This window comes from Balaenoptera musculus, chromosome 18 (assembly GCF_009873245.2).
Source record: "Balaenoptera musculus isolate JJ_BM4_2016_0621 chromosome 18, mBalMus1.pri.v3, whole genome shotgun sequence".
Classification (NCBI taxonomy): domain Eukaryota; kingdom Metazoa; phylum Chordata; class Mammalia; order Artiodactyla; family Balaenopteridae; genus Balaenoptera; species Balaenoptera musculus.
The window spans coordinates 18,458,537-18,485,304 of record NC_045802.1 but is presented as its reverse complement, the minus strand read 5'-3'; the positions used below and the strand labels follow the sequence as shown (position 1 = coordinate 18,485,304).

Below are 26,768 nucleotides of genomic sequence, written 5' to 3'. Positions count from 1 at the left end.
TCAGATAAAGTTCGGCCACACTACAGTTTCTGCAGTAGAAATCTCTTCTATCCTAAGTCTTTTATTTTATCCTATCTTATTTTCTTAATGTTTTTGAAAATGTTGACACCTAATTTTTTGACTCAATCTTGAAATCTTAATATGTTTTCAGATTTAAGGGCTATATATATATCTAGTCAATAAAGATACTATTTAGATTTTACAGTGAGTGATTTTTAACTTGGTAATCTTGTTAAGTTTGTAATTTTTTCATGTAGATCATATGTCTGTGACCCAGAATGCACAGGAAAACAAATCAAGTTCATTGCCCTCTACATCACATGAAGACTCCTTTCCAGAAGACTATACCTCTCTGTATGTATATAAGTTAAATTTATTTATGTCATTAATGCTTTTGCTCCCAAAAAGGGATTTACTGTTGCTAATCATTTGACATAAGAGTAGATAAAATATATAAAAAAGGATGCTTTCCCATCAAAAGTTTTAAAAGTTGTGTATTTTATGTACATCAGACTTGTCAAGAGCTGGGAAATCAGTTGGCATTCTGTGAAGCCATGTTCTGCCTTGTAGTTCAAGGTGTCTAATGACAAAACAGTTCTCAAGCCAAATACAAACAGAGAAGCGCCTATAGTGACTGATAGAAGCAGTCACTATCATCAGTTTACCCCTACCCAGAGACTGGCAGAAAGATGCAGACAATACCAGATAACCCTGCTTTACCTACGTATCCTTTGTTTACTTACAGCATTTTTGTGTTTTTGCAGGGTCAGTAACTAGGTCTAAAGCACTGTGCATAGGATTGGTTTTCTTTATTTTTGTTTTTGTTTTTTTCCAGTAAAGTATCCTCATACATGTAAGAAAGTTGATCTTCCTCCCCACAAAATTGGATTGAAATTAGGTTACTTAACTCCTGAGATTTGTAGTAGGTTGGTTTTCTTTCATTTGTTTTATGAAATGAAGCACAGATTAAAAAAAGAATCATTTCTTTTTTTTTTTAATTAATTTTTAGGAAAAGAATCACTTCTGAGGTTCATATCAGTATTTCATTTCCATGTTTTTCTGCTTTTCTAACTTTTCTTTACAAATATAAAAAGATTTTTCCTTTGTTAATTGCCTGATAACTTGAGCCTTACACCTCTTGATTTTTATTAGTCACCAGAAGAGTACTTGTAAGCCAGCTTAGCTAACTTTCTTGAAACCCTAAATTCCAAATTACAGATTTTACCAGCATGTTTACTCTTACATTTTAGTCGTAAGTAGTTCTAATTGTCTGTTGTTCCAGTAATGACTAACTTAGAGTTGTACTTATTAAGTGTCACATGAGGAAATTATGTAAAAATACATTGTAAACTGTAAACTACTGTACAAATTTTAGTTTTTATTTAAGAACTAATGATAGCTTATATACAATTTTCTCTCTTGCATATACCCTAAGTTAATCCCTTCATATTCAGAGAAGAACTCTTTGAATTTTCAAATTAGTATTTCATATTCCCCTTCCCCAAAAATAGGGGAAATCAAATGATGAAATTTGTAGAAAAGAATGCCACAGAACCCAGTTTGGAACATAATTTCGTTGGTTAAGTCAAGCTGAAAAGGGAAATGAAACATTCAGTTTACTGGTTGTACAACACTGTAGCTATATAAATCACTTGAGAGTAAATTAGCCTATATCAAAACAAAGAACAAAGCTGTGAGAGCCTAAGAGAATTTATTACAGTGAGTACTGAATGAAACCAAACAAAAGGATCTATATCTTAGGTAGACAACTAAATAGTACTGCTCATAGTTCAGAATACATTATAATGAAAAAGTGGTAGAAAGGAACTTGGCACTTAATAATAGGGGAAAAGCAATTCCAGGCACAGGCTTTAAAAAACAAGGAAATATTGGATACCTAAATAAATAAATAAATAAAAACAGAAACGTATTATAGTAGACTAGGCTAAAGAAGATAGAAGTTAAATGGAAGAACAAAACAAAAAGAACATTATAGAATATATTTCTTACTATGGGATATACCCCCAGCATGTTTCAAAAATACTAAAATAGACTGAAGTTATTTAAGGGGAAACATAACCTTACCTCATTTTTTTCTGCTTTTCTCCCCCCTCTTTTTTAATGTATTAGGTGCTACTGCGTTGTAGTCCATGGGTAGTGATGGATTTGCATTGATCTTTTAGCTGCATTCTCATCCAATATTTTTTGCTATCTTTTCGAGAAATTTTAAAGATTGAAAACATAAAAAGGGATATGGCAGAAATCCATATTCACATCATCCAGAATTAACAGCTATTAACCTTTCATTGTATTTGCTTCCAGTCTCTTTTTTAAAAAGAAAACAAAACACTATAATCTCTTTGAGCCATACCTAACTTCTCACCATGACAAAGTTCCGTTGCCCTCTCTGCTTCTCTAGGAGCAGTCACTATCATCAGTTATTTTTCTAGTTCATTTTTTAATATTTATATAGCCATAAATAATATATAGTGCTATTACTTGTAGTTTTTAAATTTTACATAAATATTCATATATGTACCTTCTTACTTGTTTTACTCAGCATTAGTTTTTTGAAAGTTTTTTTTTTTTTAATTTAATTTATTTATTTTAATTTTTAAGGCTGTGTTGGGTCTTCATTGCTGCGGGCAGGCTTTCTCTAGTTGTGGCGCGAGCGGGGGTTATTCTTTGTTGCGGTGCGTGGGCTTCTGATTGCAGTGGCTTCTCTTGTTGCAGAGCACAGGCTCTAGGCGCGCAGGCTTCAGTAGTTGCAGCACATGGGCTCAGTAGTTGTGACTCGCGGGCTCTAGAGCACAGGCTCAGTAGTTGTGGCGCACGGGCTCAGTTGCTCCACGGCATGTGGGATCTTCCCAGGCCAGGGCTCGAACCTGTGTCCCCTGTACTGGCAGGCGGATTCCTAACGACTGTGCCACCAGGGAAGTCCCTACTCAGCATTAGTTTTGAGATCTAATCATGTTGCTTCCGTGTTATAGATCTATTTCATCTCCTTGTTTGGATTTCCATCATGTGAGAATACATTTTATTAATTCCATTCCTTAAGGATGGATAATTAGATTGTTCCAAATATTTACTATTATAAATAGTAGTGCAGTTATCAGTTTTATCCCAGCCTTTCTTTTAAGAAAGTATTCATTGTGAAAGTCAGTTAAGGAAATTAAAGGTATAGTCTGGAATCTTTAAGATTACCCCAAATGGGGACTTCCCTGGTGGCGCAGTGGTTAGGAATCCGCCTGCCAATGCAGGGTACCCTGGTTCGAGCCCTGGTCCGGGAAGTTCCCACATGCCGCGGAACAACTAAGCCCATGCATCACAGCTACTGAGCCTGAGAAGTCCGCGCACCGCAACGAAGAGTAGCCCCCTCTCACTGCGGCGAGAGAAAGCCCGCGCAGCAACGAAGACCCAATGCAGCCATAAATAAATAAATAAATAAATTTATTTTTTTAAAAAAAAGAAAGATTACCCAAAATGTAGAAGAAAAGGGCAAATGAATGAGAAAAAGAAGAGAATGATGAATAATGTTCTCAAGAAAGAAGCTATTAATAGAAAACCAACAATTTTAGTGAACACTGTAAAATATTTTCAGGATCATCCATATGTTATAATGTTCTTTACAAAATGTTAAGAATTTCAAGCTAAGGTGACAGAGTTAGGACCAATGTGCTACTTCTCACAACTGCAGTGCAGGAAATCACAATGTCTAAACTAGGATTCAGAATTGTTCCAGCAACTAGAAAATGAAAATACATATATTTTCTGTTAAACAATTTGGTACTTAAATAAATATGAAATGTAGATGTTTTCAGTATATTAAAAAATAATGTAAACTTGCCCGACAGAATCATTGCTTTCGGAAAAATCTGCCCTATTTTTTCTGAACTAGAACAAACAAATGAACAAAAACACAAGAAGCTAGAATAAGTGAAGCAGAAGCAATAGTCAAAGAAGGTAACTTCTGAGTATAAGAAAATATCAAGTCTGGAGGCAAAAGGTTTTACCAAGTACCACAGAAATGAAAATTACTAATAGATAAGTATTGACTTTTTAAAAGTTTTAATATCAGTCTTAAAGTATAAATATCTTACAAGTATCAAAACAAACAAACAAAAAAAGCCAACAAAACAGCAAAAATCAGGCTAGCACCTTTGCAAAAACTCAGAAAACATCTATATACATAACCTTCTGGCAAACTTTCTCAAAAATCCTCTTGCTGACCAAAAGAGGAGTCAGAATGTATAAGACATGTATTTAAGAAATGGCAGTGGCATGGAAACCATCTAAATATAGAGTTAACTATAATAAAGATGAGTCCTTAAACTAGAGACAATGGAGGCCCTGCATGGTATGCAAAGTTTTATGTTTATAGTGTATTTCTAGAGAGAGTTCATAGCTTTCATCGGATTGTCAAAGGGTTTATGGCCCTAAAAAGTTTAAAATATCATTATTGTGGATATGGAGCTTCTAAATAAAATTTTAGCAATTCTAATCCAGAGAAATATTAAAAGAATGAGATGACTTAGAATTTATACTAGTCAAGCAAGAATGATTTAGTATTAGGAAATAGATTATTTTACAGAAGTAAACCACAGGAAAAAAAGCTTATCTTAAGATAAGATGCCAAAAGACTTTTAAAAGTAATATGAACCATTAGAAATAGAAGAACTCTTTTTTTTTTTTAATTTTTGAATTTTATTTATTTTTTTATACAGCAGGTTCTTATTAGTTATCTGTTTTATACATATTAGTGTACATATGTCAATCCCAATCTCCCAGTTCATCCCACCCCCACCTCCCCAATTTCCCCCCTTGGTGTCCATACATTTGTTCGCTACATCTGTGTGTCTATTTCTGCCCTGCAAACCGGTTCATCTGTACCATTTTAAAGAATTCTTCCTTAATGTGGGAGAGAATATGTTTCTTAAACCAGCATCCACGTCCTATATACTGATGAAACTTAGAGACATTTCCTTTAAATAAAGATTAAGACAGAAGTGCCTGCTATCATAATTGTTATTCAGTATTTTTATGGAAATTCTAGCCAGTATAATAGAATGTAAAAAAATATGATTATTGAAATGTACAAAGTAAAATTATTTGTAGATAGTCTTATCCTTCTAGAAAATCTAAGATGCAAGTGTAAAATTATTAAGGTAAAATGAGGGTTTAGTGACATAGTCACATAAAATAAAACTGTGAGACTCTATACCTTTAGAAAATATGAAATTAAGTCCCCATTCACAACACCAGAAAGTAAAATAAATGAGACTAATTACAAGAAGTATATACCTGAGGAAAATTAATACTAAAGATTTTAATGAACGGATAAACTTATTACCATGTGCCTGGATGGGAAAACTGCATATTATAAAAATGGTAATTCTTCCCAAATTAATTTATAGATTTAATTTCATATGAAATCCAAGCACTTGGATTTTTTTAACTTGGCAAGCCATTATAAATTTAATCTCAAAAGATTAAAAAATCAGAAAACACCTAGAACATGTTTAAAAGACAAAATAGTGAGGAAGGACTTGCCCTGAGAAATATCAAAATGTTCCATCATAGTATGGAAAACAATGTTATATTGGTATAAGAATTAACAGTTCCATCAAAAGGCAGAATAAGTCTAGAAAATAAGAGGACATTTTTATGTATTTCTAAGAACTTGAGATATGATTAAGTTAGTAAGTCAAAAGTCAGAAGGTGAAAGAAGGAGGTATTCAGTAAAAGACTCTGGAACAATTGGATATCATTTGGAGAATTTAAGTTAGATCTTCATGTTACATCAAAATAAATTCCAGATGAAACTGGACTCCCAAACCATAGAAAAATTAATTATAAAATTAGAACCCTAAAAAAACAGAAAAATGATAAATATTAGATATCTTTCTATAACATGTATCATGGCATTATTCATAATATTGTTTATACTTTATTATGAATACTTAGTTCACTGCCTAAAATGTAAGCTCCTTGAGATCACAGAGCTCTCATCTTTTTTTCCGTAGCACCTGGCGCATAGCAGGCACTCAAGAAATCGTTGATGGAAGAATGAATGAATGAATGAATGAATGAATGAATGAACGAATGAACAAGCCCCCAGTAGGAAAATGGACAAAGCATATGAATAGACAGTTAACCAAAAGGAAAAAAAAAAATCAATAAACATGAAATTATGTTCAAACTCCTTATTATTTAGAGAAAAAAATTAAGGAGGTAGTAAAATATTTTTCACCTATCCAATTGATGAAAAATTTTAAAATAATATTCAGGTAGATGAGCATTCATCCATGCTATGAGAGTATAAATTGGTCCAGCCTTTTTGGAAAGCAGTTTGGCATTTTATATTGATTAAAATATGTGTACCTCCTAGTACCATGATTGTAGTCTCTAAATGCCATTTCTCATTAAATGGACCCATAGTCCCTTAGAGAAATGGCTGATTCCAGACCTGAGATATCTTGTGACAGAAAGCAAAAAGCTATCAAAAAAAAAAAAAAAACCGTATGCTAACACATATATATGGAATTTAAAAAAAAAAGGTTCTGAAGAACCTAGGGGCAGGACAGGAATAAAGACGCAGACATAGAGAATGGACCTGAAGACAGGGGGAGGGAGAAGGGTAAGCTGGGACGAAGTGAGAGAGTGGCATGGACATATATACACTACCAAATGTAAAATAGCTAGCTAGTGGGAAGCAGTCACATAGCACAGGGAGATCAGCTCGGGGCTTTGTGACCACCTAGAGGGGTAGGATAGGGAGGGTGGGAGGGAGACGCAAGAGGGAGGGGATATGGGGATATATGTATATGTATAGCTGATTCACTTTGTTATACAGCAGAAACTAACACACCATTGTAAAGCAAAAAAAAAAAAAATCTGTCACTTTGGTAGTTGCTAGTATACAACTCATCATTCTGAATACTAGTAATTAAAGAAAAAGAATCAAGCATTTATCTGCCTGCTTATACTAACTGTATTTCAGGATAACCCAAGAATTGATGAGTAAAATTTCTTCTTTATGAAAGCACTCTAGCCAGAAAATGCAGTAGGAATGATAGAATTAGAAGATTGTTATTTTTACAACTACTACCCCCATCCCACCCCACCCCAAAGAAACAGTGGCCTTAGCCCAGCGGTCTCAAATGAATTGTGGTCAGAACAGGTGTTTTGTTTTAAACTTCTAACTTACTGAGTGATGCTCTTGTAAAATGCAGTAAAATGTTGCAGCAATGTTAAATTGCTGTAAAAGTTTCTAAACTTTTGCACTTTCAATTTTTGTACTTACCATGAATTGTTAAGAAACCACGGGGAACTGGCACCACCACACCTTAACGTAGCACTGGTCTAGACAACGATCATGAGTGAATGCCAAAACTGTTAAGTGACAGTGAGGAGCTTTAAAATGGATGGAAACACCCAAACCCACTTATAAATCTAAGCATCACTAAACGTGAACAGTCAGACATTGTTTGTCTCCTTATGTGATGCAATAGGAAATTCATAGCACCACGTATGAATTATCTCCCCCGACCCCCCACCAAAATTGAACCTGAATCAAATCAGGCTTCTAGAACTGACTACTGCTTTGCCAGGAAAGGAAGGGAGTGAGTTAAATGACAACACCACAAGGAAGGCATCAGCCAAATTCCAGAATGTGGGAACTACTATAGGACAAGTGACACAATTTATTTAACTTTAACCAATAAATGTCATTAATGAAGAGGGAGGGAGCACTACATAAGGTTAGAGACATAAAAGACACCTGAATCAAATACAGAGTGTAGGGGTTGTTTGATTCTGATTCAGACAGATTTTAAGACAATCAGGGAAATGTGAAGATGGGCCATTGAGATTATATAGTTTTAAAAAGACTTATTTGTTAGAAATACGTGCTAAATTATTTTAGATAAGTGTTTGCTTTAAAATACTCCAGTGTTTGAGGGTGGGGCAAGAGGGGTGGAGAATAGATTAAATAAAATAGGCAAAATATTGATAATTATTAAAACCTGGTAATAAGTGTCAAACATAAAGCCAGACATTAGCTGTAGAGGTGAAAACAGATTTTATTCACTAACTACTGACAGTAGGAATAAGAGCTGAGCTCCATCATGATTTGTGCTGAGGTGACTGGTGTTTTAAAGGGCAATGGGGGAGTAAGGAAGGGAGTACAAGCTAGGGCTCAAGTGAAAACTTACTAAAGGTTAATCAGTGTGAATGCCCATGAGGCCAGCTGTGTGTGCTGGCTGGCAGTCATCAAGATAGGATTCTGTCCTCCCACAGAGACTGGAGGACAGAGACCCTGTCCTTCCTGATGATTACCTTTCAAAAGAATGGCTTTCAGGTTTTTGAGAAAAATATTCTTGAGTTGTAGAAGGTACATATACATCTCAGAGAGACCCAGGAAAGATTCATAATTTTAAGACCTTCTTAGTAAATGTTCTAAAAAAGGTCAGGGGCTTGTCTTTAGGTGTTGGCTAGAAGAAACAGCCTTGAGCTTTCTCAGGGAGGCATTTTGTTGAGAGGCTGGGGTTATCCTAGAGACATGCATGTCCTTATGCTGCTAGAAGCCTTGCTAGAGTTTGGTTATCACTCAGTGCAGAGGGTTGGACAGAGTCATTATGTGCTGGGGGTTCTGGAGTTCTCACAAGTACATGAGGGTCCAGTATATCAGTCTTTATGAGAAAAGAATACTCTTAAGTGTATGTTTGAAAGTTTTTTAATAAGAAGTTATTCTTAGTGTATATTCCCCTTGACCAAGTAATTCCTCTTAAAGGAATGTATCTTAAGGTAGTAATCAGAAATTTGGTCAGGGGCTTATGTATGAGGATGTTCATCAAAGTAGTAACACAGAGAAAAATTGGAAACAAATATTTCCAACATTAAAAGATTTATAAATTATAGGACATCCTTTCACCTACTAGATTATCAGAAATCCAGAAGCATCAAGAGCCTCTGTGAAAGCGGGCGCTCTCATAAATTGCTGGAGAGGCTGACCCCATGGAGAGCAATTAGGCAATCTTAACAAAATTACTAATCCATTTACCCTGTGACCTAGCATTCCGGTTTCCGGGATATCTTCACATGTATGAAATTATTATATGCGAGGTTTTTCATTACATCATGATTTGTAATAGCAAAAGATTGAAAACAGTAGAAGACTAGTTATATAAATTGTGGAATTTATGTAGAGGATTACTATACAGCTGAAAAAAGGATGAGGCACCTCATATCTGTGCATTCATATGGTACCAACTAGCTACATGTGGTTATTTAAATTTGAACTAATTAAAATGAAACTTAAAATTCAGTTCTTTGGTCGCAGTAGCCACATTTAAAGGTATTCAGTAGCCACATGTGGCCAGTGGCTACGTCATTGGACAGCACAGATACAGAACATTTTCATCAATGCAGAAAGTTCTGTTGGACAGTGCTGCTTTATATAGTGAGTATAAAAAATTTTCTAAAATACCTATATTACTTTTATAATAAATAACAGATACCTAGAGATAGATTGAAAATATTGTGTAACACAAAACAGTTTTGTGTGTGTGTGTGAAAGTTTAAAACCTGAGTTTGGAACACATGGAATCTTCACAGATTTTTTTTCTTAAAGTCAATAACCTCTCCATTTTCTCCTTTAGTTTACCATTTTCAGATGTGTATGAGACCAGGTGGGTTACATATTATGGGGAACGTTCACTTGGTACAGTTGTTGAAGGCAAAAAGAAAAAAACAGCATAAAGGATTCTTAATGAATTAATTATTTTTTTACCTAGCCTTTACTGTTTTTTGCTTGAACCAAGCTTGTCTGAAGACATAACCTTCCTCAGGTCTTTATTGAACTCATGTCCTACATGAAGTCTAAATTTGCTAGGTGCTATTGGTGTAGATGTAGCAAAAAGTTACCACTGTAATCACAGCTTTCTGGAATACTCTGAAATTAGACTGATACAATAAGAAAGATACTTGCTTTGTCTGGGTCCCCAGCACACAGCTTCTAAAACCTTTGAAATCTCCTGAGTGGTAGGAGTGTCTTTGGCGTGCAAATGAGATGACTTGGTGAGGCCCTCCTAGTTAACTTCAGGATGGAGGTTGGACGCCAGAAAGACAACCTTGGTTAGAAGCCTAAAACTTTCAGCCCTACCTCCCAACCTCCAGGGAGGGGAGAAGGGCTGCAGGTGGAGATAATCACCAGTGGCCAATGATTTAATCATTCATGCTTAAGCAGTTAAACCTCCATAAAAAACTTTAAACAACAGGGCTCAACAACAGGGCTCCTGGAGCTTCCTGGTTGGTGGACAGTTTGAGGTGCTGGAAGGGTGGTGCATTTGGAGAGGGCATGGAAACTCCATGCCCCTTCTTACCTACCTTGCCCCATGCATCTCTTCCATTTGGCTGTTCCTGAGTGTATCTTTTATTATAAACTGGTAATAGTAATTAAAGTGCTTTCCTGAGTTCTGAGTCTTTCCAGCACATTATCAGAGAGAAAGGGGTTGTCAAGAGTGTGAGTGACCTGGAAACTGCATTTGGCATCTGGCATGGGGGCGGTCTTATGGGACTGAGCCCTTTAACTTGTGGAACCTGTTGCTGACTCCAGGTCGATAGTGTCAGAATTGAACTGAATTATTGGACACCCAGTTGAAGAAGTGGTGCTGGAAAAAACACCACATATTTGATGTCCGGAAGAAAAAAACCCCTTCAGCTATAACTTTATGTGGCTGCAGAACATAGTAAGATGTTGATTTCAGAGTCTGGCTTATTTTAGTGTTGTCTAAGAAGAAGCTAATAGGAGTTAAATACCACCTTAGTGTGCAGTGTTTTTTTTAAAAATGGGGATTATGCTATACATTTGAGATACTAATAAATAATTAATTTTAAACAGATCTACAGAAAATAAGGCAGTTCCCCCTCTGGAAAATAAAGTTGCAGACTTTAGAGAAAAAGAATCATCTTCAAATTTATCTTACCAAAAGCATGACTGCTCTGGTGCCTGTCTGATGAAAATGCCACTTACCTTCAAGGGAGAAAACCCTCTGCAGCTACCAATCAAATGCCACTTCCAAAGACGACATGCGAAGACAAACTCTCATTCTTCAGCACTCCACGTGAGTTATAAAACCCCTTGTGGAAGGAGTCTACGAAACGTGGAGGAAGTTTTTCGTTACCTGCTTGAGACAGAGTGTAACTTTCTATTTACAGATAACTTTTCTTTCAATACCTATGTTCAGTTGACTCGGAATTACCCAAAGCAAGAAGAAATTGTTTCTGATACGGATATTAGCAATGGAGTGGAATCGGTGCCCATTTCTTTCTGTAATGAAATTGACAATAGAAAGCTTCCACATTTTAAGTACAGAAAGACTATGTGTCCACGAGCATATTATTTAAACAGCTTTTCCAACATGTTTACTGATTCATGTGACTGTTCTGAGGGCTGCATAGACATGTGAGTAGAAAAACATGGCATTTCAAAAAAATCTTCTGAATGTAGGGGTACTTATCAAGAAGTCCTGCTGTGTATCAGTTTGTCTGTCTGAAACCAGTTCATCGAGAATCTAAAATAGAAAGATGCATCTCATTAGCAATAGGAAAGAAAACTCTTTGCCAGTTATTTTAGTAATTTGGGAATTATTTCTTCCAAGGATAAGTATTCCCTTTAATCTAGTACCATACTCTTAATAGCAGCAATTACAGCTAATGCCTTGGAACTGTGCCAAACACTGTGACAAGTGCTTTACATATATTTGCTTGTTTAGTTCTCACAAAACCCCATGGGGTAGGTAATATTATTTCCATGTTACAAATGAGGAAGTTGAGAAGCCAAGTGTAAGATCAACAAATTTAAGAACCAAGATTTGAACCCGTGCTCTTAACCATTATGTTATATGTTGTATTTTACTTTTACAAATCATTTCCTTGCTACTTTTTTTAGAAAGTTAATGGTGCCTCTCCTGATCATAAAATTGACATTCCATAAAAAAAAATGAAAACATGTTCTAATATATTAAGACTTTGAAAACCATTTTTTTTTCAGGGTGTGTAATTTATTGGTATTCGTAGGTTTGCATATGTAGAGCGGAGTTGCATTATATGTACATTTAATTTAATGCAAATTTAGCTGCCTGTACTAGGAAAAAGAAAAAGCATGAGCGAGATAAAGAGAAGTAATTTAAATTATATAGATAGTTTTCACCATCCTCTCAGAAGGAGTGTAGATGAGATATCAATCTGCTGTTACCTCAATTTGGCTCAGTTCCTTTAGGTCTGTCATAGAGGAAACCTCTCACTGTGCCAAGTTTTATTCTGTTTAAATATAAGTTGTTGTTTTTTCCGCATTGCCTCTAAACGTAACCCATCTACATCTGGCCAAGCCCAATCTCTTTCAGTGATGGAGGAAAAAACTAACTGTTGGACAATGTTTACTGTACTTTATGGTCAGTTTAACGGGGTTTTTTAAAGAATAATTTTGACTGTATGTGATTTTTGCCTTAGACTGTAGAAAGTAACCCCCATGTAACATGCACCACCAGCATATATATTTTCATCTATTGGTCAGAAATTACAAGAGAAGTCACAAAATAAGCAAAAGCTGAAGCCCACTGGGATCTGGAATTGGACATGAGCACTGTGGCCAGGGATTCTAATCCTGACAGGAAAGGGAATTAAACATGTCCTATGCGTGGCAGAGAGTGGACACTGAGCTCTTTGGGGGGACAGAAACAGGGACCTGCACAAGGCTGGGAAGTAGGCTAATAACTCACAGGGCCTGGAATTGTATTAATAGCAACCGGGTTTAGAGCTGTGAAGCCCATAGGTCAGAGCCAGAGCAATGAGGAAAGCAGCCAGTGTAGAGGAGCACCCAGGAGTAAACTACACGAAAAGTATGATTTCAAACAGTCAAAGCACACAAAGACATTTAGGACCATGAAGGCAGCATAAGTCCCAACAAATGGCAGCATTCACACCTGAAGAATCAGAGGTAAATGTAGAATCTGACTGACAGAGACTTTAAAATAGGTATGTTTAAAATGTCCAAAGAGATAAAATATTAGCATCCATGAAACAAGAAAAGGAGATTATTTTTTAAAGTATACTGTGTATGTAAAAGAACCATTTGGAAATATGGGAAATAAAATATATGGTCATTGAAATAAAAACTAAATAGATGGACTAAATGGTAAGCATTGGTATAGCTGGAGAAAGAATTAGTGAATTGCAAGGCAAAACTAAAGAGATTCCCTCAGAATGCAAAGAGATAAAGATATGGGGAAAATAAATTTACAGGTTAAAAAATATGGAGGATAAATGAAAAATTCTAACATACATCTGAGAAGAAAAGAGCATTATTCAGAGATAATAGCGGAGAATTTTCCAGAATTGAAGAAAGACAGGAGTCTTCAGAGTGAAAAAGCCTACTGTATACTAGAAATGGAAAATAAGATAACTGTATCTAAATATATCATGATGCAACTTAAAAAGTATCTAGGGCAAAGAGTAAATCTCACACTATCAGATAGAAAAGAGGAAAAATAGATTGACAACACACTTCATCAGAAAGAATAGAAGACAAAAAGGAGGCATATTAGCTTAAAATGCTGACGGAAAATAAATGTAAAACTAGAATTCTGTACCAACCCAGACGGTCATCTGTGGGGAGGGAGGAGGGTCCTCACACAATTACACAGCAGTTGAAGACAGGCATAACTACTTTCTAGCAATAGTACTTTTAAGTCTATCTAGAGCATTGTTTTTCAAGCTACAGGTTTAGTAGGATGTAAAATCACTTGTAACTAGCATTTTAAAAATTAAATCATACAGAAGGTACCCACGTGCATCACACATGATAAGGTAGTTTCATGCCACTGTTATTTCTGCTTGTACGCATACACACATATATAAATATGCATGCCTCTGTAGGATCGTGAAGAAAATATATTTCTTACTGTGAGTCATAGTCAAAAATATTTGAAAGCTACTACCCTAGAGATGCTTACACATGTGCATAAGAATAAGGATGTTGTAGCATTGTTTGTTGTATTGAAAACTAGAAGCTACTTAATTGTATACCAAGCAACTTAATTGTATATCTAAATGCTGTGGAAAAGTTAGAAGGAAATAACTAGATTTGTATATAACACAGATGGGTCTCAAAAGCATTATATTGAATGAAAAAAGTTGTAGGATAATAACTATAGTACTTTTTAAAAAAACAATACAATATATTGTTTGTAGATAAATATGTATGTAAAAAGTATAAAGGATGCCTCACCAAACCTCTTGAGAGTTTAGTTTTATCTGTAATGCTTTTTTTTTTTTTTTTTTTTTTAAGGAAGATCATATATACAGTATATATGTTTTAAATTACAGTTGGCCCTTGAACAATGCAGGGGTTAGAGCTGCTGACCCTCCGTGCAGTAGAAAATATAACATATAACATAGTTGGCCCTCCATATAAGCGGTTCCACATCCAAGCATTCAACCGACCGTGAATCATGTAGTACTGTGGTATTTACTCTGGAAAAAAATCCATGTATAAGTTGACCCATGCAGTTCAAACTCATATTGTTCAAGGGTCAACTAAAAGGACTAGACAAAATGATGACAGCTAATTCTATATGGTCAAAATATGAGTGTTTATTGTATTATTGTTTGTGTTTTTCTGTACTTTTTAAACTTTGCAAACAAAGTCATACTAAAAAAAGCAACAGTAGATTTCTACATCTGTAAATAGAATCCAAATTAATGAATTTATTGCTTGTTTTTTTCTGTTGCAAACAGTAGTTACCACTCTGACATGTATTGTGTATATACAGAAAAATGCAGAAGCAAATCATAGAGGAAAAGACCTTAAAGTCACTTACAATTCAACATAGGAGACAGGATTCAGAGATTTTAACCAGCTTACCAGTGGTTACATACCTAGTTTATAGCCAAGATAACCAGGTTCCTTACTCCCTATCGAGTTATAAGTCCCTGTCATGTTAGATAGTTATCTAAATAGTTAAAGGGAAAATTTTTTCTATGGTTGCATGTTTACTGCTTAGCAATGTTACGAAAAACAGATTGTAGTAGCCAGATACCCAGCATCAGTCTCCCCAATTTATTTTCATGTCATTGGAGGGAGAGATACTACAAGACATATGCAAAACTATATATGCCCTTTTGAGTTTGACACATACAAGTTTATCCATTGTAAGAGAGCAGACATAGAATTTTTACAAAGAAGGTTTTGCTGAATACGAAATGAAAGGAATTCATTTTGAAAAGTTAGAGTAAACTCATAAAGTTAAGTATTTATTTCATGAGCAAATAGAGGTACAGGGCAGTTTATAATTATTTATAAACTTTTGGTAGATGTTGTCTTTCAAAGAGGTCTTTTTTATTTAGGGAAGAAGTCTAACAGTCCATGAACCAAACAACTATTCTAAATACAATTACATCCTTTACACTTTTGTCAAGACAGTCTCTTAACTTGGTGCTTTTTTATTCTGACTTCTCCATCCATTGCCTTTTAGAACAAAATGTGCATGTCTTCAACTGACAGCAAGGAATGCCAAGACTTGCCCCTTGTCAAGTAGTAAAATAACCACTGGATATAAATATAAAAGACTACAGAGACAGATACCTACTGGGTAAGATACCTTGAGGATCCGTTGCAGGGTGTTTATATCTTTGAAGAAGGGTACTTTATCATTGTGGCCTGTAGTCTTATAAATGTTGTTAAATCTTAATTTCTTATACCAAAAATCTAAATTAAGGAATTAAAAAAAAAAACCTGTATATTGTTCTTGGAAATGGAAGTCAGAGAGCACACATGTAACAGGCAGACTATATCTGACATTCATCTGCTTTGAGTCTGACTCTTGCCCTGCTAGGGTTAACTTACTTTGGGTAGACCTTTCCCCATTAAGATATATACTGTGCAAAGTTTGTCTGAGAATTGGGAATTTTCAACTTCTCATGGTTGTTGTTAATAAAAATAAACAGAAAATTTTCTTCCTAGACTTTCCCTTCCTAGACATTTCCTTCGTAGACATTGCTAGACATTTTTAAAGAGCTAACCTTTACTATGTGCCAGGCATTGTCTCAAGCACTTTGTAGATACCAACTCATTTAATCTTCACAAAACAACCCCATGAAGTAGGTAGTATCATATAATCCCCATTTTAAAAATGGAAAATTGAAGTACAGAGAGGTTAAATTCAAGGTCACGTAGCTAGTAAATGCTGGAGCTATGATGGGAACCAGACAGTCTAGCTCTAGGAGCCTTCACACTTAGTCTGTCTCCCTTGGTAGTTATTAGTGAGGTAGCAATATAAAGTGCTTTTGCTTTAAGATGTCTGATTGATTTTTCTCTTGTATATTTTATTGACAGCATTTATGAATGCAGCCTGTTGTGCAAATGTAATCGACGAATGTGTCAAAACCGAGTTGTCCAACATGGACCTCAAGTGAGGCTACAAGTATTCAAAACTGAGAAGAAGGGATGGGGAGTACGCTGCCTAGATGACATTGACAGAGGGACGTTTGTTTGCATTTATTCAGGTAAAGCAAAGGTTTACTTTCACATTACTCTATAGTAAGATCTACATTTCTGAATCTCCATTTTACTAGTCAGGGCCACTGAGATCTTATAGCAAGGACAAGAGCAACAATATATAGGAGGAGCATCAGAGGAAGACAAGTGACTGGGAAATTGAGCACTGAAGGGATGAAATGCCTTAGGAGGAGGTATCAAGTGTTCCAGAAAAGAAAGGCTAAGGGATAAAACTTGGGTTATTGTGTGAGGCACATTTTTTGGTCTCTGTGGCTGCAGATGCTTTGGGGTAAGGTAAGAAAGCTTTTTAAATAGGAAATCTAAATGACTGATTTGCTAAGGTAAAGATTATTAATCAAAGACTGTCTTGTTCAGTGTCTTGAGCTATTAGAATTTAATAGGTTAACATTGTAATAAATACCTTCAGGTGATGATTCAGGCAAAGCAGTTCACTCCATTTCAGGGACTCGAGAGAGTTGCCCATGTTCTGAGAGAAACTTTCCAACCAGTGTGTTACAGTTGTGCAATTACTGATTCTTTCAGGCCATATCCCACAGGCCAGACACGTTGGTCTCTAGTTGTCTCTTCCTTTTACCCCAGAGTGTCAGGCAAAAATCCTCACTTTCTGTGCGTACCATGAAATGAGAAAGGTTGGAGAAACACGACTCTCAAGGCAGTCTAAAGGAAATGTGCTAGGCAGCAGGGACTTGAGCAACCCTCCTCATCTGAAATTCCAGGTGCACTTCAGTGAGGGCAAGAATTATCAGAGTTCAGAATAGTCACACCTGGATCCCTGCCACCTTCCACTTACAGACACACATACTACACAACTTGCCTAGACAATTCGTCTCTCATATTTCTCAAAATAACTCTTTGATGAAAGTCAGCTGCCCGTAAAATGCCAAATCGTGTCCAGAAAGTATCATTCATTGGCTTTATCTGCATTGTTAGAAAATGCACCTAAGTTATCTCTCTGATCTAGTTGCTAATTTTGACTTGTTAACTATAGTTTTGAGTTCCTTGAAAGAAAATGCGTAAGCTTCAGATGAAGATTTTAATTATACTAGGGCTTAATATGAGAATAGGCACATATCACCACAGATTTAAATAGGTCACTTTATAAAAAGAGTAAAGGTTTTAAATGATAAAGCATTTATAACTAGACACAAAAGCTCAAATTTTAAGACTAGAGTTCACCTCTCTAATTTTCTAGAATGCTTTCTGATCTGTATTTTTGTTTTATATTATTGTAGCTAAATCTCTTCTCTTTCATGTTATACCACAACAGATAAATACTTCTTTTAGGTGCCCTGTATTTTTTCATGTACTGGGAGATATGAAATCTCTTCTTGGTCTTTTATATATTATTTCTTACAGTAGCTTTCTAGGATGAGTTAGTGTTTATCTTCATTCTAGAAATAAGGTATACCTTACAGGGTTCTTTAGTAATGGAGCAGAAGAGATGCCCTTTTGTTGCTAGTAATTGTGTTATTTTTTGTTGTGTTAAGCTCTTTTACTTTTTTCTTTTAGGAAGATTACTAAGCAGATCTAACACTGAGAAACCTGATGCTATTGATGAAAATGGAAAAGAAGAGAATATTATGAAAAATATGTTTTCAAAAAAGAGGAAAATAGAAGTCACAGATTGTGAGGTTGAAGTTATCCCATTAGAATTGGAGACATATCCTAGAAGTGCTGTGACTGAGGAGTGTCCCCCTAAGCTCCATAATAATCCCAAAGAGCCTATTATGTGAGTGAGATCTTATGAACCCAATCAAGATTGATCTATACTGTATACTATTGATCAAGAGTAGTTCTTTCTCTTTCCTCTTTCTTTCTTAATTTCCACCTCCACTCCTATATATCTCTTGTTTATCAACTTGCTTCACAGTTGTAAGTTTAACACTGTGAGAAATCTAGGGCACTTAGATTTAAAAATCTAGCCTACATACTTTATTTCCTCAGTTTCCATTTGTGGAGTTTTACCTTTAAAAACTTTGACTTTAATCAGGTTCTTTATGGATGTCATAACTTTTGCAGTTCTTTTTATTTTCTATCACCATTTTATTTGCAAAGCTTTTCTTAGGTTTTCTTCAGTTTTTTAATATACTTCAAAAATGATTGACTTTAAAATATGATTATACTTTTTTCTTCTAGTGAGGGATAGGCATAGATGTTATAACTTAGATTAATTTCTAATGGATATTTATGTAACAGTGAAGCTATCCATGTTTCAGGGCACGATGAAGAGCATTTTAAGTGATATACAGAATAACTTTTTTTTCCTTTTCAGAGAAATGAAATGTAACAGTATTTCAAGAATTCAGTATCATTCAGTCATTAGAAGTCCTAAAACCAAGATGGCCAGTATTCAACACAACGGGAAAAAGATGGTAAAAACTGCAAAATGTAGATGGTGCCCTTCTGAGAACATTAACTATTACTTAGTTCAAATTGTTTGTGTTACTTAATAATGTGTAGGATTTCTTTTATTATTTTGTAATGTGGTGCTGTTAAAGTGTTAGGACTATGTTTTATTTACTTAGTATCCTCCATGGTGGTTGGCATGTTCCCAACTTAGATATATAAGGAGAATGTTGGTCATGATCTGACAGTGTATTCTACTGAGACTGAGAGCTATCCAGTCTAAGAATTTATAGAAGAAGCTAAAGTGTTCAAGAGTTGATAGTATTACATAATAAGAAAAAAAGGATGGAGTAATTTAAGTTAAGGAGAGATGGTTGTGAGATGTAGGAGAAAGAAGAGAAGCAGCCTAATGAAAGAATCATCAAGAAAGCAACATTTTACATGATAGCCTCTGAAGGTACACTTTTCAGTCTGTACTGAGAAGAATAGTCAGAGACTGTAACTTCGAAACAGAATGATGCAGGAAAAAGAACAGGCAGACATAATGGTAGTTCACGGTAAGCCTTGTTGATGAAAAATAAAAACTCTGCCCTAGGTGGTGTGCAAATATTTGCCCTCTGCCTAGTAACATACAGTAGGTACCTCTTCAGTACCACATGATTATGAAAAGATTGGGCCGGGGGATCACATAGACTTGGGTTTGCCCTCCAGCACTGCAGCTTACTAGCTGCTTGACATCTCTCTGTCTACATTTCTTTATCTGTAGAATGAGAATAATAGTATCTATCTCAGAGTTAAGAGGATTAAATGAGATAAACATCAGAAACTTTGTGTAGCACAATGCTTGACACCCAACTAAGTGCTCAACACATGTTGACCATTGAAGTACATAAATAATAATAATAATAGTCAACATGTATGGAGCACTTAGTTGAGTACCAAGCATTGTGCTCAACATATACCCCTTTTTGAAAGTTATCATTACCATTTAAAGTGACTGCAGTGTCTGCAACTCACGGAGATAGGCAATTCCTTTAACCTTTTCTTTGAAGTAACTAGCCAAAGGGTGTTTTTAATCTTTGCACATCTTATAGTTGAAGCCAAATTTATAATCTGGCATCAGAATTGAGGGATACAGACAGGTGTATTTGAATTTTATTTTGAACTTATAATGCCTAAAGAGTGTCTTGACAGTCCTTATAATTTTCATAGCTGTTGCTCACTAAAGTGCCTAGGAGTAAAATACAGCCATAAGGGCTCCATCACTTCAGAGAGGCTTTCAAAACTAATCTAGTAGCTATAGCCTATGAAGATTGACACTTGATGAAAGAGGCCTTACTGCTAAATTAAATTTTTTTTCCTGACCTAGGAAGTAAAGACATCTTCCTTGTTTTCTTTTAAGGGATTTACTTCCTCAGAGTCTGTCACCTCAGAAGATAATGGTGGATTTAAACCAACTCAAGTACATCTGAACTCTAAAGCCAAGGAAATGAGAGGTAGGCTTTGTTTCAGTCTGATTGCCTGCCTCTTCTGCCTTTTTGTCTCTCTTGCTCAGTACTTGTGGCTCATTTTCTCAGACTCCGTAACAAAAATGTGGCATTCATCACAAGAGTTTCTACTGGTTTAGATCAGAGGTTGGCAAACTATAATTGGTGGGCCAAATCCAGCCCACTACCTGTTTATGTATATTACCTTTTAAATAATAACTGAGAAAAAATGGGAAGATAGGTAATACTTTGCGACACTTGAAAATTATAGGAAATTATAATTTCAGTGTTCCTAAATAAAGTTGTATTGGAACAGAGCCACACTCTTTCATTTACATGTTGTCTCTGTCTACTTTCACACTACAGCAGCAGAGCTGAATAGTCACAACAGAGACCATGTGGCCCACAAAGCTTACAGTATTTACCGTTTGGCCCCTTACAGAAGAAGTTTGCTGACCCCTGGTCTAGATGCCAACCATGACTTGATGCATGGCAGGAGAATGGGGTGGTCAGCTCCAAGTCTGCATAGTCCATCTATGGCTTTGGAAGCATTGTCCAATGCAGCTATTTCCTAACTCTTCGTTTAGTCTCCTTAAAAATAAAGACACATCATTCTCCTGGAGTATTCCAGCCAGTGCTGCTGCAGGGGATGCTTAGCAAAAAGTGTAAATATTGCTACCCTGAGTGCTTATCTTTCAGTGTTACCAGACCTGCCATGGTTAATATTACAACCTGACAAACTTGGATTTTGGTTCATTTGCATTTCAATATATCCCTCAGTGGAGAGGCATTGCTGAGACATGACCCTCTGTGAAGAACTGGCCAACCATTGCCTCTTCTGCCATTGGGCTTCCTTGCATCTGCAGCCCCAACTCCCCACCTGGTCTTAAAGGATGGAAACTGGGGGAGACAAAGCAGCTCCTTGACAGAAAAGGTCTATCAAGAAAGGGCACTGATAATAATTTCACCTGTAGAGGAGGAAAATCTCTTTCTACCCATCTTAAGCTGTCTAGCCGGGGCCCTGTAAATTAGACTGACAAAAGACAGATTGACAAGAGAAAAACAAAAGTTTATTAGTATGCATATTGTACACATAACACGTGAGTACTCAGAGATGAGTAACTCAGAGAGGTGGCTTAGAACTCTGGCTTATCTAGCATCTTAGTCAAAGAACAGTAAATTTTTAGAGGAACAACAAGACAAAGGAAAAGGGCCTTGAATCTCTCGGGGTGGAAATTGTGGGAACCCAGATATATGTGAAACCAATGGTAGATAAAGGCTAGTTAGTCAAGTTTGCTATGTAGATTGCTCTGGTTCAGTCTCCAAGCTGATAAAGGTCTAAAGTTATCTCTGGTAATTAACTTTTGTCCTTCCTAGTATTATAGAAGGAGGGACACCTTTGTAAATTTATATCCTGCTTTTAGACAGATGGGGGGAGGGCTGAGCTTTTCCTGTATTGCTGCTTAATTGCCCTTAGCTCAAAATAGTCCTTATGTCAGAGATGCATATTTTGGGATGACATTCTGATATATCACCATTTAATGCATGTGAGCCATACGACTACTGTTAACTTTTGGTTCTTTTGTCATTTCCATTGACTGCTACAATGTATATAGCAGGCACCACAAAAATTAGTTATGCACTATTATGGCTCACAAGTAACCCATGATTAAAATATGAGTACATGTAGGAGTAGCAGCCAGCAACAGTGATGATTACAACAAAAACATTAATTTTAGAGAAGTATAATTTCTTCGTGCCACTGAATTAGGTGACACAAATGACTTTTTAAAAATAAATCATTTTATTCCATTTGACATGCATTCATACTTTTGAATATTTTCAAAAAATTATTTCCATTATTGGATAAGAAAAATAAGTAGTTCATCTTCTTCTTAAGTACTGTTGTTTGTAAAAGTGTAATTATTGAATGATCATCTAGTAAAAACTCCAAACACTAATGTATACAAAACCCATAGCAATAGTTATTACTATTGGGACTTACAGAGGGTGACTCCATCAGGGTCTCCTCAGGCCTTTCATTGGTATATTAAAGGCCTAAAGTACTCCCTAAATACCCTCTCTGTTACAGCTGTTTAGAATACACTTAAATGCAGATTCCAAAGTTGAAGAGAGGTAAGTCAGTTTCTAAGGAGTAGAGATTAAATATAGTAACAGGAAGCAACATGTATACAGATTCATAAAAAGGCATTGTTATGTAGTAGAAAGAAGGCAGGCTTTGGAGTCAGATATTTCTGGGTTTCTTACCCCACTTCTCATTACTATTGCTAGTTAGGTGAATCCCTTAAGCCTTCAGAGGCTTGAAGTTTTCATTTGTAAAATTGGAGTACTGTCTACCTTAATACATTGTAAGGATTAGCAATAATTAGCACAGCTGGCATTTAATTAGTATTGTTACTCTCAGCACTATTGCTCAGCCAATTATATTTCCTGACAATTCCTTCCACAATGTTTATTAGAGGACTCAAGCTCAAACCAAGTTGAAGATTCTGAAGACAACCCTGTGATTGAATCAGATGTGATAGATATAACTACATGTAGAGAAGAAACTCCACCAGGGGGCAGATGTCACCAAACAGTCACACTGGATGATCAGAATGAGATTCAAATACAAAAGCCCCAAGAGGAAAAACCTCCAGCATGTCAAAACCAGCAGGTCTTTTGTGATAAAGAGTTACCAAGTGAAACCAAGAATGCTTCATCTGATTCTCTAAAGAAGTTCAATGAAGGGAATGTGTTTTTATTGGATGCCACAAAAGAAGGAAATGTGGGCCGCTTCCTTAATGTGAGTATATGGGCTGAGGTTCCTATGTCTAAACACATTTTTTTTCCCTAGGCTTCTTAACAAAATCATGAGGAAAATATGATTAAAAGACTCCAAAGCCACACTACCTAGATTACAATGCCAGTCCTAACCAACTACACTTCAATTTAAAAAAAAAAAAATGCCAGTCCTCCACTTACATGACCTGGGGCATGTTACTTGACCTCTCTATGCTGTATTTCCCACCCCTATAATATGGAGATAATAATAATAATAACTGTCTAGGATGTTGTGAAGATTAAATGTATTATATATAAAGTGCTTAAAAGGTACCTGGCACACAGTAAACATTTGCTTGAGAAAGCTATAAGAAATAGTAAGAAAATCATATATGTTTATTGAAAGGTTTTCAAGATTCATTACTTCAAAAAAAATCACAATGGGACACATAGAATAAGCTTCTCTTTTGTGTCTTATATAATACAGTATGTCTTATTCAGAAATGCCTCTATCTATTCAAAAAAATCAGTTGGGAGTACTTATGTTTTACTTACTCTCACTAAGTTTTGAGTGGTTTAGTGGCTTAGTACAGAAAACCAGTACATTTATCAGAATATTGCATTTTACTATCTTACTCCTTTTTTTATTCCTAAACCGTAGTCGTTTTCTGTTTCTGTGTATGTTTGGGATATATGTAATGAGATTTATTTTTATTTATACAGAGAAATATTTATGATTTCTCTGATTTTAAGGTTCAAGACTTAAGACTCCTGGCATCTTCATGATAAGAGGGATAACTTGTATTATTGGCCATAACTACTGTGTAGGGTGGAATTGGAGTTACCTTGTAGCTTTCCCATCAAACCGCTAATCTATCCTGCCTCCTACCGTCACACATGCTTATCAAAGAATGTACGGTCCCAGGAATCCTACAGGAAAAAAAAATCCCCTCCAACCTCTAGTCCCAGTGTGTATATAGACTCTCCTTTCTTTGGCCAACTGGACCATGTGGAAGCCACCTGTATGCCCCCTACTCTTTGGGCTCCACTTTGTCCTTGCTTATCCTATCCAGGAGAGTGAAGAGGAGTCGTGGAAGGAGGATGGGAACTTTGATACCCTCCACACATCTTTGGAAAGGTCCACTCTAGTACACTGACCCCTGGATATGGCCTTAATTTTTCTCTTTGATCTGTATCAGAGCTCTTCTTCCTCTCTGGGGTTGAATTAGTGGGATGGGCAGCTTTGCTTTTTCCTTGAAAGTAATGGGAAGCATGCATGGCCCATGGTTCTTTTATGCATTCCCTTTGCTAAGCTCAACACCCCTTTTTTTTTTTTTTTTTGGCCACGCCGCACAGCTGGCGGGATCTTAGCTCCCCGACCAGGGATCAAACCTGTGCTCTCAGCAGTGAAAGTGGAGTCCTAACCACTGGACCACCAGGGAATTCCCTCAACACCTCTTTAAAATGACTTTTGAGTAGTTTGAAGTTGACGTTCAGTGATTATTTTTATTTTATTTAATTTTAATTAAATTTATTTATTTATTTATTTTTGGCTGCGTTGGGTCTTCATTGCTGTGCACGGGCTTTCTTTAGTTGTGGCGAGCAGGGGCTACACTTTGTTGTGGTGTGTGGGCTTTCTCATTGTGGTGGCTTCTCTTGTTGCGGAGCATGGGCTCTAGGCATGTGGGCTTCAGTAGTTGTGGCGCATGGCTCAGTAGTTGTGGCTTGCGGGCTCTAGAGCACAGGCTCAGTAGTTGTGGCGCATGGGCTTAGTTGCTCCGCGGCACGTGGGATCTTCCCGGACCAGGGCTCGAACCCGTGTCCCCTGCATTGGAAGGTGGATTCTTAAGCACTGCACCACCAGGGAAGCCCTCAGTGATAATTTTACATGTAATTACGGTGCCATTAGAAGAGAAAATACTCTTAAGTCGGAAAATCTTTAAAACCAAAGAGCTTTTCTCCTTGCTAGATAAATCTGTTTATTTGGCTTTTTTCTTTTTCTCTCTCCTAGTTAGGAGGATACTTGGTTAACAGAGAACAGAACCCTCTCCTCCTTTCCTCTTTCCTACAACTGCTTTTCTCTATTCCACTTTCACTACTTCTACACTATTGCCAAACATGCTAGGAGCTATTAAACATTACCAGAAGAGCCAGAAGATCATTAAAGAATGATCTCTAGCAAAGGACTGTTGTGGCTTCCTTTCTGGTAGGTTATGTTGTATGGTGGCTGTGCTAGAACTATATGGTTGGTTTCACCAGCTGGGTCCATCCCTTGTTTATAGGAGGTAAAAAACAGGGCTTTTCTTTCTTTTTTAATTTAATTTTCTACTTAGATAATACATTCACATGATTTCAAAGTTTAAATAAAATAAAAAGCCTTAGAGAATACATACATACATACAGCCAAACAGAATTCTGTTTCAAGGTAGCTGTGACCCTGCCAAGTAGGCGCCATCAGTAAAGCTTACCAGGCCGAAATTGAAAAAACTGTGTGGACAGGAAGTTATCATTGAAATTTAATGGTGGCAAATATGTCTGAGGAATATTGCTGGGATTTGATCCCTTTATGAATCTGGTGATAGATGAATGTGTAGAGGCGGCAGCTAGTGGGCAACAGAACGATATTGGAATGGTGGTAATAGGAGGAAATAGTATCATCATGTTAGAAGCCTTGGAGAAAGGAGAAGGTCATGTTCAGCAGAGAAATCAGGTACTTATACAGGTACCGTTTCCAACGGGTCTGTTTGACTATATTGTAAAACTCAGGTCATATACATTGTTCATATTAAACTTTTTGTTTTGTTTAAAAAAAAATGTACTCTGCCCCCATTCACCCTGCCCCCACTCCACCCTCTATAGTAAGATCATTTTTATTACTTTTTTGTGTATTCTTATAGTTTCTTTATGCAAATACAAGTAAATATAAATATATGTTCTTATTCCTACCCATTACATAAAAGATAGCATATTATATTTACCGTCCTACACTTTGTTTTTTTTAAATTAGCAACATGCCCTGGAGATCTTTCTAATCAGTACACAGAACTCCTCGTTCTTTTTGTTTATATTAATAGCTGCATAGAATTCCAGTGTGTGGATATCCTAAAGTTCATGTAACCAATCCTCTTTAGATAGCTATTTGGATTGTTTCCAAACCTCTACTGTTAAAAACAATGTTCAGGGCTTCCCCGGTGGCGCAGTGGTTGAGAATCTGCCTGCCAATGCAGGGGACACAGGTTCGAGCCCTGGTCTGGGAAGATCCCACATGCCGCGGAGCAACTAGGCCTGTGAGCCACAACTACTGAGCCTGCGCTCCGCAACAAGAGAGGCTGCAATAGTGAGAGGCCTGTGCACCGCGATGAAGAGGGGCCCCCACTTGCCACAACTAGAGAAAGCCCTCGCACAGAAACGAAGACCTAACACAGCCAATAATAATAATAATAATAATAATAATAAAAGCTTTCATCATAAAAAAAAAAAACAAACAATGTTCAATGAATAATCTTACACATGGATGCATGTGCAGATATATCTGTCGGATACATTTCCAGATACTGGATTGCTGAATCAAAAGA

At 36.3% G+C, this 26,768-nt stretch overlaps 1 protein-coding gene across 8 annotated transcripts in view; it reads left to right on the top strand.

Annotated features, from left to right (window-relative positions):
- SETDB2 (SET domain bifurcated histone lysine methyltransferase 2) overlaps positions 1 to 26,768 on the top strand; it is a 44,743-nt gene that overhangs the window by 16,574 nt on the left and 1,401 nt on the right. For 5 of the 8 annotated variants that reach the window (XM_036831353.1, XM_036831349.1, XM_036831350.1 and 2 more), the window contains 8 exons: positions 258 to 354; positions 10,901 to 11,464; positions 15,534 to 15,650; positions 16,394 to 16,563; positions 18,086 to 18,305; positions 18,849 to 18,948; positions 20,325 to 20,418; positions 22,890 to 23,215. In XM_036831353.1, the coding sequence (XP_036687248.1) occupies positions 258 to 354; positions 10,901 to 11,464; positions 15,534 to 15,650; positions 16,394 to 16,563; positions 18,086 to 18,305; positions 18,849 to 18,948; positions 20,325 to 20,418; positions 22,890 to 23,215 (1,688 nt within the window). The remainder of the gene's footprint in view (positions 1 to 257; positions 355 to 10,900; positions 11,465 to 15,533; positions 15,651 to 16,393; positions 16,564 to 18,085; positions 18,306 to 18,848; positions 18,949 to 20,324; positions 20,419 to 22,889; positions 23,216 to 26,768) is intronic. The other 3 variants (XM_036831355.1, XM_036831356.1, XM_036831357.1) reach the window with 3 other exon arrangements.